Source organism: Labrus bergylta, chromosome 6 (genome assembly GCF_963930695.1).
Source record: "Labrus bergylta chromosome 6, fLabBer1.1, whole genome shotgun sequence".
NCBI classification, from domain to species: Eukaryota; Metazoa; Chordata; class Actinopteri; order Labriformes; family Labridae; genus Labrus; species Labrus bergylta.
The window spans coordinates 11,620,443-11,630,990 of NC_089200.1; the positions used below are offsets into that span (position 1 = coordinate 11,620,443).

At 39.1% G+C, this 10,548-nt stretch overlaps 1 protein-coding gene across 1 annotated transcript; it reads left to right on the forward strand.

Moving 5' to 3' along the window:
- Window positions 1–37: 37 nt before the first annotated feature.
- Window positions 38–10,155, forward strand: axdnd1 (axonemal dynein light chain domain containing 1). The gene is made up of 25 exons (XM_065955739.1): window positions 38–222; window positions 972–1,129; window positions 1,213–1,316; window positions 1,555–1,648; window positions 2,115–2,200; window positions 2,299–2,355; window positions 2,523–2,631; window positions 3,134–3,255; window positions 3,496–3,636; window positions 3,821–3,925; window positions 4,304–4,424; window positions 4,688–4,789; window positions 4,939–5,105; window positions 5,602–5,671; window positions 6,196–6,430; window positions 6,550–6,766; window positions 7,205–7,298; window positions 7,867–8,057; window positions 8,150–8,240; window positions 8,421–8,561; window positions 8,756–8,830; window positions 9,248–9,349; window positions 9,456–9,547; window positions 9,776–9,915; window positions 10,024–10,155. The coding sequence occupies exons 1-25, from the start codon at window positions 177–179 to the stop codon at window positions 10,137–10,139; spliced, it is 2,976 nt and encodes a 991-aa protein (XP_065811811.1). The 5' UTR covers window positions 38–176; the 3' UTR covers window positions 10,140–10,155.
- The last annotated feature ends 393 nt before the right edge of the window (window positions 10,156–10,548 follow it).

A 10,548-nucleotide genomic window follows, 5' to 3' on the forward strand; every position in this document is an offset into this window, starting at 1 on the left:
CAAGCGCCAAGCGTTTCCCTGGCAACGCAACCAGGAAGTTGACGCTCACAAGAGAGTTGCAGAGGCGTCCTTTTTTCCCGAGCAAATGAAAGTGCCTTCTCGCCAATATGTCTTCGTCAAAGTTTGAGACACGTTTAGCAGAGACATTACTGTAACATCTCCAACGTGAGTCCAGGATGTCTGCGGCAGACATGAGACCCAGATCGGCTCCGGACAGCACAGGTGATGTTTACTTTACAGTTAGAGGGGGAGGCCAAGCTCGCTTCATGTTACAGTGCTCAGTAGCTGTTTGAAGATAAGCAAACAAGAAAGTAGTTTATGTTCAGGAAACGGTACTCATACTGCAACACGACACACTACACATCACTACTGTTGATAGTATGTCCAGAAATGTTTGTTATAGTGATGACATAATATTTGATCCTTAGAGACAAACACAAGTCAGGCCATACCCCTGCAGCTTGACTAATAATGATGGAAGATGGAAGTTAGATCCATTTGAAATAACTAGGAAAAACATTAAAAGTGTAAAAATAAATGTAAAATACAAACAAAAAATTTCAAGGTTGATCAATACTTTAAAACTATTCTATTTGAATGTTTCATTAGTCATTTTAAAGAGTTTTGGTTAATGTGTTCTTAAGGTAGAGTAAATCATTCACAATTGTTTAAAATATCCTGACCTTTTCCCTATTTTACAACTTGAAATATATATTTCTGATGTGCAATACTTTCAGCTGCCAGTTAGCTGAACAAAACCAAATAAGGGAAACATGAAGTATATATCGTATACCCTTGTTTCTTGTTCAAGTTGCAAAAACATAACATACAATGTTTTTTATTGAATTGTCAGACTTTGAGAGACATATGTACGTGAACATACTGTCTTCTCATGAGAAATGAAAGTTTAAATCATATTAACTGAGTATTCAGTTAGTTTTGTTGTTTGAGTTTGATTTAATTCCCCTCAGTGGCTGAGCTGAACTGTCAAGTCCCAGCAGAGAGCAGAAGAACACAGCTTCCTCCGGTCAACAACCAGATCATCCCAGATGAACTGCTGGTCAGCCTTTCCTCCACTGTCTGTAACAGGATTACTTTGGGTCACACTGCACACAATCGGCACTGCAAGGTACATTCAATCCCCTTTCATATTTAAGACGGCTATTTCTTGATATCAGTGTCGCTAAGATACTTTTATTGCTTTGTATACAGGGCTGTGGAATCAGGCGGCCAGATGCCGTCTGGCATCACCCCCTCGGTCGCAAGAAATACAAATACTTTCTTGAGCAGCCAACATCTGTAACTGGAGCCGGCAGGTAGACAAACAACACATATAATCAAAAACTATGATGTTGAAACTAAGATGTCTTTCAAATTTTGCAGTAAAATCTAACTAGCATATATTAGAAATATTGCACACACAAAAAATCAACTAGCACTAACAGAGGAAGAGGTACAGTCAAGTTTAAGTTTTGCAACCTACAGAACAACTTTAAAGGGTTTTTAATGTGTGTGTGTTTTTTTAAATTTGTTGTTCTGATGGTGTCCACACAGGGACATCTCCTTCCTGTGTGATGCTGTTGTAACCCGGAGGAAGTCAGAACCCCTCCCACCAGTGACTGACAAGAGTGGCATTGGAGACACACAGGTGAGCTGCCTTAGCCAACATTGTTTTTCTAGCCTTTATATTTTTAGGCTAAAATAAGGATTGCCCTGAGAATGTGTCTGAATTCTATTTTGCATTTTTACTTGTCTTTAATCCCATTTTACAGGCATTGTAGTTTACCACCTTTTCTTTTAAATAAATGTTATTTAACATAAAACAAATCTACCAGATTGGACAAATAAACATGATACAAAGAGGACAAACATAAAGGCATATCAATCAGATTCAAAATACTTTGACATTACTGGAGGTTTAACACATCCAGTTGTTTTGATCTTTAAAAATGAGCTTTGACATGTTGACATTTACATAATGCAACATATTTATCAAAGAGAAATAAAAATACACTTTGCATACAGTTACAGGACTGACATCTAATTCACATGCAAAGCCGTTCTTCTACAATTATACTGTGTGGGGTGTAATTTAACTCCATTCTGTCTTTCAGAATGTATGCATCACAGAAAGTCTGATACCAGAAGAATATCACATTGTGAAAAACAAAGGGCTGCGGAGCCTTGAGCTGTATGAGGAGTGAGTCTGCTTTATTCTATTAATCCTCTCATTCATGTTAACCAGGCAACCACAATTTAGTTTTTCATATCAATTCTTCTGTTGCTTCTTTTTCTTAGTGCGTTTACAGTTCAGCTGCAGGATGATGATCAGAAGCTCAGGGTCTTCCCATCACTGTGAGTTCATAAAAAAAGGAACATATGCAGGTTGAATGTAAACCTCAGTCCAGCAGTCTTCATTTCATCTAAAAGTGCCTTGGACCATTAATTAGGCAAAGTCTTGTTAAAACATAGGCTGAATGTTTTCAAGCAAACACATTAGTGTGTATGTGCTCTGTTTCCAGGAGGCCTAGTGGCAGACTAGAAGTGGTCCAGCTGATGAGGATGATGGACGACATGCTGGTGAAGGCCGGGGTGGATCAGCAGAGTGAGGAGCTGACTGAGCTCTCCCAGGTAAGACAAACTGACTGTCCAAGGACACAGGCTGCTCAGTATCTTTATGGCTGACATTAGGTCTTTGTAATATAGCAATAAGTAAGGTCTTTTACCTGCTTTTTGTAACATAACAATGAGTAAGGTCTTTTTACCTGCTCTTTTGTAATGTTAACTGACAAAGAGTAAGGTATTTTACCTGCTTTTTGTAAAGTGTCTTGAGATAACACTTATTATGAGTTGACACTATACAAAATAAATTGAATTGAATTGAATTGAAATAGTGCTTTTCTTCTCTGATTCACACACAATAATACATACAGGTTCTTCATGTGCAATAATAACTGTCACATCAAAAATACAATGTGCAGAGTTTAACTGTGTTCCTTAGGAATATTTGTGTGATAACCTTATAATTCTAATATTTCTACAATTTGTGGAAAAAAAAGCTAAATTGTCAAGGTAGACTGAAATAATTAAAGCCATCTTTCCATTCAGAACAGTACAATGAAATGTCTTGCAGATGGAGCAATTGTTGGAGCTGGTGCAGGTTGAGCAGAACATCTACAACATTGTTTTCCATGAACTGATCAGGCAGGTCAGCGTGAGCTGCTCAGAGAGAGGACAACTGCTCGCCAAACTCAGGTTTGCTGCCAACAAAGGAGGACAGGATAAGCCTTAATGATAAGTCTTGATGGAAATTACATAAATAAATAAATAATGGATGTAAATAACAACATAAAATACATGATTTTTGTGACTTCAAGTTAACTATATACATATTACAAAAGATAACTACTTTTTATATTGAAATTTTCCAAAAAGTATTTTCAGAAGTGCCCTCAGGAAGTATTTTCACCGCTTCTCTTTTATTTGTATGTCCAGACAGCGCTATCAGTCTCTGATCGAGCGGATCCCACGGCATCTGAAGGCTCTTCACACTGAGGCTGTGGCACAGCGGGCTCTTGACCGACGGCTAACTGAGGAGATCCAGCACATCAAGATATCCATGCAGCAGCTCAGCATGTACGTAGCTCAGGCTGATTGGTTGTGATGAATGAGATTAGCAGGTGTTGTTAAGAGCTAAGATGTGTCCACTGAGTGATTTTATTTTAAAAGGAACTTGTAAAGAAAAGCAAAAGATGCAAATGTGTGAGTGTGAGCAATGTGTGTGAATCTTTGTAATTATGGGTGTTCCTCCTCTTCACAGGGAGCTTTCCAAGATCCGAGAACATGATGCCTTTGTGTCCCAGCAGGCAGAACTCGCTCGTCGGCAGCTGGCTGGAGCACTTGATCAGACTAACACCAGTGCAGAGTCAGTCCATTTTAAGACCAAACAAAACTACTCGTCATCTAGTCAAAGTCATGTTTTCACTAAGTTGATGCATTGTTTGTAAAATTTTGTTGTGCTAAATTTCCCCAGCTTGAACATTATGGAAACCATCTGTCATTTCACATTTCTCCTACAGAAAAAAAAAGGGCTTTTTTTTAGCAGATGTACCGCTCTGCCCTCAGTGCTGTATTGTTCCCAAAAGTAGTCACATTTCAAGACCCCAAAAGTTTCATTTGAGATAAAAAAAATTATACTTTTAACATTTTTCCATGGGAAATAAGTGCAGCAGCACTCAAGCTGTGCAGATGTAAATAATGTGACCTGGTGTTCATTGTCAAATGGTCCATGTGCTTTTCTCAGTATGGTCCAGGGATATCATGAGCTGTATGAGCTGCAGAGGTGTCGCCTTGAGGGTCAGCTGCTCCAGATGACCGAGGAGAGAGACAACTGGAGCCAGCTCACCTTCTGCCTCGCCCTCAAGGTGTGAGAGCCATGAAGAATTTATTTCTTTTAACCGGACCCTCCGTGTTGAATAAATAATTGATAAGCTCACTTTGGTTAGTTATAGCCTGCTGTATTGGAGCCCCAGTTTACACAACAAAACTGTGAAAGCAGTTGTTTTAACTTTAAACTTACATCTAATTAGCTCCTCTCTTCAGGTTGGAAGAATTACATTTCTTTCAAAGATACTACATTAAAGCTTTTTTTTCTCCAAAATTCCGTACTTATTTCTCTGTTTATCAGGTGATCAGTGTGAAGAAGCTGCAGCTGATCAGTCAGCTGCACATCACTGAGCAGAGCTGGTCAAAGACAGCAGAGCACTGCATCCTCTATCTGTCATCAAAGGTAACAGTGCAGTTCTTACATCTTTACTTTTTATGTACTGCTCCTGGAAAACACTCTTTAAGTGCCACACATACACACACAACTCTTTTTAAACATACCTGGTTTAAATCATAAGCACTCTGACTGAGATAGTGACCATGCTGCTGTAGGACACGGAGGCCCTGAATAGCATCATGGAGCTATGTGACTATTGGAAGGAGCAGCTGACCGCTCTCGTGTCTCAGATGAAGAAGAGTGAGCAGTGTCAGTGCGAACACATCACTGCAATCCAGCAAGGCATCAACAAGTGGCTCACCTTTTGCATCGCACAGAACAAGTAAAGACAAGTTAAGATATCAAAGGAGGTTATGTAATGTTTATTATCTATTATTATAAAGCACCCTCAAACAAAGAACAGTACTCTCCATTATAGTGACATTTTTAGATGATAGTATAGAAGTAGTATTTTTATACAATGACAACATATTTAAGCCTACTATGAGTCCCTACTACAGCGGATAGACAAGGTGTGTATATACAGTATGTGTATAGTTATATATTGTTATTGTGATCAGTCAACCTCTAGCTAATTACTAATCAAGAGCATATGTAAGGCTCTCCAACCTACAATTCATCACAAGTGTCATCTATAGTGTTTGAGTAGTGTATTGGAAAGCATTGTGTGTGTTTAAAATGTAGATGTGGTCTTCATAAAAAGTATTACCAAACAGCAGAGCTATTTTCTGTAATGTTAAAAAAAACCTATGTTATCCACTTTGAAGAAATGTTCCATCCTGTCAATTCTTCTGAAGATGCTTTCTCTCTATTTCAAGGTGTCCGGAACCAAAGTATGAGACAACTTCACTGGGAAAAATCCATGCTTATTTGAAGGAGTGGTCAAATGTAAGACAGTGCATTTACTTACTGAGTGCGTGTTTGTGTTTTGCTTCTTTAACATGGTCATCAATGTTATCCATTTGATGTATCTAACCTTTATCATCTATCTCGTGTCTAATCACTTACAATATATTTTAATCCTTGTATGATCTGTCTCAAATCAACTGTCTTGTTTTGATCTAATCGAATCACTCCGTCTCTTATGAGATCTGTGTCATCTATGTTAAACTCTCACGTGTCTGCTCTGTGTGTCTCACCTCTGTGCAGCAACAATCCCTCGTCATCTTTATTATCTGTCTCTTTAGGGCTTAAAGGCAGTGAAGAATTGACAACATATACAAACAATCTTTCTACAAGAACAAGCTAGTATTTTTCTTTATCACGAGGACACACTAAAGTGGACATTTCAAGCCTCATTTATTGTAAATCCACTAATAGTTCTGATGTTTGGATTATGTTCCTACAGTATGTCTAACAACATGCAGTGTGTCTCCTTTGTTTTCTTAAAGTCTTCTCTTGTTTCCCTGAAGACGCTGACCCTCCTGTGTGAGTGCTACCAAGGTGAGAAGCTACTTGGCTGCCAGCAGACACTGGGTGAGCTTGCCCGTGTCCAGGAGAGCTGGCTGAATATGAGCCTTGAGTTGTTCAGAAGACATCCTTCCCTCGACGGTGAAGCCCCTGAAGGCCAGCGCACTTTAAGAGACCTTGACAAGGACTTATCTGAGCTCCTTAAACAGCTGGACACACAAGTCAGTGGAGAGACTGGTGAGGGACAATGAGACAACATTTATATAAAGATATGTCTCTTTCTTTTTTATTTGTTATTGAATGGGTCTTACTCTGGGATATCAAGTGTTGAAAATGATTCATGACATTCTTTTAAGGGATCCACGGACAGATCAAGTCACTTCAGGGGTCCATGGGGTCATGGGTTTCAAAACTTGGTGCAGTGATTGATCGGCCAGAACTGATATCCATCTCTGATTGGCCAAAGCTCGAGAATGCTCTGCGCAACTGGCAGAGTTTAGCAGAAGAAGCCTTGAAGCACTTCTCCAGCATGCAGGCAGAGGACAAGAAGGAGACAAATAAACCCGACATATTGTAAGTTGTCTATATGATGGCATTAATATCCTGACTATGAGCAGTAAACCTAATTCTCCTCTCAGGTCTAAACTTTATATGCTAAGGTCAAGTAAAAGGGGCTTCTCTTACTCTTCAGTATTTTGTATTTAAGAAAGTTTATTTAAGAATGTTTTTTAGTTAATGAAAGTCGGTATTCAGTGTTAATATGTTTTGTTTGATTTCACTTAATTTTAAAACATGTCTGTTTCTTTTGGACAACCAAAGTCTCTGAGTTTAAACCAACATATGAGACCCATTGTTTGTGATGATATTTGATTAAAATATGGGTTTGAGTTTCATTAACGAGTAGATCAGACCTGAAGAGGAATATAGGCTGTATTGTGTATTCATTCTGAATATTAAAACAATAAAACGTCCTTGTTTTTTTTTGGTTTGTGTCTTGGTTTGTTCACACAGTAAAGCGACAGAAGATGTGTTGTTCAAAGTGCAGGCGTTTATATCCAATGTGTCAAACTTCACTGATGGTGAGAACCAACGGCTCAGTGAGGAGGTAAGTATACAACAGGTTCAACTGTCAAAGGAGATTTACACTGATCTTGAATATGTTTCATATTCTTCATTGTCACTGCTATTGAGTCTTCAGCGCGAGGAATGTGATGCTCAAATATTGCAGAGGCAGGAGTTCTTCTGAACATTCAAAAAAAGGACATTTATTTAATCTTTCCACTTCTCTTATTCTCTTTCCTCTTCTCTTTCCTCTGTCTGTCCTTTTTACTGTCAGCTTCACTTCCTGACCTCTTTCTGCAACAACGGCTCTAAACCACATTTCTCTTATGGATCTTTGCCATTTAACCAACATAATTCCAGGTAACCCCTTCTTTAATGCTTCATTGTTTTTTCCTCAGTTATTTCTGTTTTTTCTCCGTACAACCTTCCAGTTACCAATACCCCGCAACTATCCAGTATGACTACCTCCGCTGTTTTGATGTTCTTCTTTTTTTATACCTCTGAGCCACTTACCAGAGCAACTGTGATTTCAATCAAAATGGTTGTTGAGGAATCATTGAATTTCACTGTTCAATAGCCGTCTAGAGTAATAGTGTTTCTACTCCTTCCAGGTCACTTCTATTCACATGGCTCAGACCCGCTGGATGTTGGATCTGCTGCTCCTAATGGTACCTGACCACAGCGAGGACCAGAACCAAGTACAGGAACAGCATGTCACAATGAACATCTCACTGCAGACATTGGATGAAGATGCAGAGATGCTGGCTGAAAGACTGGACTATTTTTCCAAATATATGACCAGGTACCAGAAGTTGTTTTTTTTCCCAGTAGTTTTTTTTACAACCCACAATTAACCAGGATCTACTCACAGGAGATGCTTGTTTTTGACTCCAGCTCTTGCAAGTTGATTCTGGAGGAGACTATCCAGCAGAACCCACATGAAGCTGGAGGTGAAAATGAGATGAATGAATACACAAAGCTTCAGGTGAGCAATCGGGGCTGCATGTTTCACAGATGTATCAACTTTCTTTTCGACCAACACAACTATGTTTCAACTCCTCTTGACACAAACTAAACATGGTAATTGCAAAACACTTACAAATCCCCAGACGAGGGACCTCAAATTGCAGTTAAAGGCAAGTATAAAGTTGTCGTTTGTCCTTAGAGGGAGCGCACTGATTGGGTGGAGACTTGTAAAATCCTGCTCTCAGGTTTGAAGGGTCCTGTGGAGCTGCCTGTCAGACAGGCTGACCCCGCCTCTATCAGTGATGCTCCAGTTCCTCCAGCAGACAACATGAACGCTGTGGTAAGGAGTCAAACATATTATCAGTACAGACATTATCATAAATATGTAAAACTGGCAACAGTTACCCAATGAAACTGATCACAACAGTGCATGTTAAAATGGAATTTATGGAATAATGTTGTTTTGTTAGGATTGTTGTCAGAGTTGTTTAGTGATTAAGTTTATGGTGATTGTGTGTATGGTTGTGTTTCTAGATAAAAAGAGAACTTTTAGCAGAGCCTACAGCAAACAGTGATGTCAAACAGGAGCCTGAGGCAGAACAGAAAGAGGTCTGTACAAGTTAAAAACTCAGTCACATCCTTTTTCATATATTTGAATATTATATTTATTCTTCAAATGAAAATATTAGCAGAAAAACATAATTGACATAGATTACAAATTTGCAACAGACTGTTACTGTTGTGAAACAGTTATTGAACTGAAGGATCAAGGTTAAAGCTCCTGTACCAGAAAATGTCTGCCCTCTGATTTTTTCCACAGTTGTGACTGATGCCTTAAAATGTCAAATTCCTGAGTAGTGGAAATATTTACAACTTCTATAGGACCTGAAACACAGTCATTTATAAAGATTAGAGAGTTGTGTGTGATAAAGAGCATGACAGACATCCAAAATACTTATTCTACCTTCATAACCTGAAACCTGAAACTGGTTAAAAGTAAAGAACATAGTTGTTGATGTCCTGCAGGGGGAGCTCACAGTTTGTGAGAGCTCAGTGGTGAAGCAGATTGGCTATGATGGACACATTACAAGCAGAAAGCTGGGACAGAGCTGTGTCCACCTGAATGAGGTCAGACAATTAAAGCACTAACTTCCTCACTGCTAGTATCTCACTGTGTCTCAATGCCTGTCTGTCTCTCTGATCATGTGTCTGTCTGCCCATCTCTGTCTGTCAGACTGAGGAGCTGGTTGTGTCTCCAGATACAGATGATGCCCAAAGAGCTTTTAGTGATCTGACCACCGTAGGATTACTGCAGCAGGAACTGCGGTAAATTCATGTTCTCATCACTAAATGGAATGATCGATCAATCACTTCACCTTTTAGAGTTAAATCTGTTTTTACTTTATTTCTATTTATTTCTACAAGGATGATAGTATGGATGTCAGTGTATATCAAGTTTTTTTAAGACTTTAAATCTTGCAGGTTTTAGTAGTGTGTTGTAGCAGCTTTGACCCAGATCAAACAAGGTCAAATTCTTCTCCTTGTTTTGGTCAGTGATTCAGAACTGCGGGTCCAGAGTGCCGAGCAGCGAGCACTGAAGGCAGAGGAAGACCTGCAGACAGCGTTGGAGAGGATTCAGGACCTTGAGAGAAAACTACAGGCTCAGCCCAGCCTGGAGCCCAAAAGTAGTGAAGGTACAAATCACACAAAAAATAATCTCCAAATGTATAACCGTTGCACAAAGACCAGTGTAATCCTGTGTTACAGCATGTAAGTGGTGCATGTCTTTGTTTGTAATTCAGAGATGAAGAAAACTCCACCACCAAAAACACCACCTTCAACACCCCTATCTCCTCCAAAGAAGAGCACAGCTGAAGCCAAACCATCGAGCAGCAGCAAAAAGACCAGAAAGCGATGATATGACGTGACCAGGACTTCTTACAACTCAGCTATCCATTTGGCTGATTGTCCTGTTAAAGTCGGCTGAATTACTTTTAGGGTTTAACGTCTGCTTCATGCATTTTCTCTTTCTTTGAACTCTATCACAGTAAAACCAACAAAACCAGTAAAGGAAAACTAACCAACACATGGAGTGGCACGGAAGTTTATAAAAGTGGTGTACATAACTATTTAAAAAAAATAAGAACAAGAAGCATTATTTACTAGCTGCTCCATCCAAGAATGAAATATTTCCAGTATTGGTTATCCTATATTTAGACTGTAAGGCAGTTATATAAAAATGTATATAGTGATGTTACTATTGATGGAGTGGCTTGCTGTGTTTGCCTTAACTTGTGTTATGACCGCATGCAAAGACAAAACAGGTT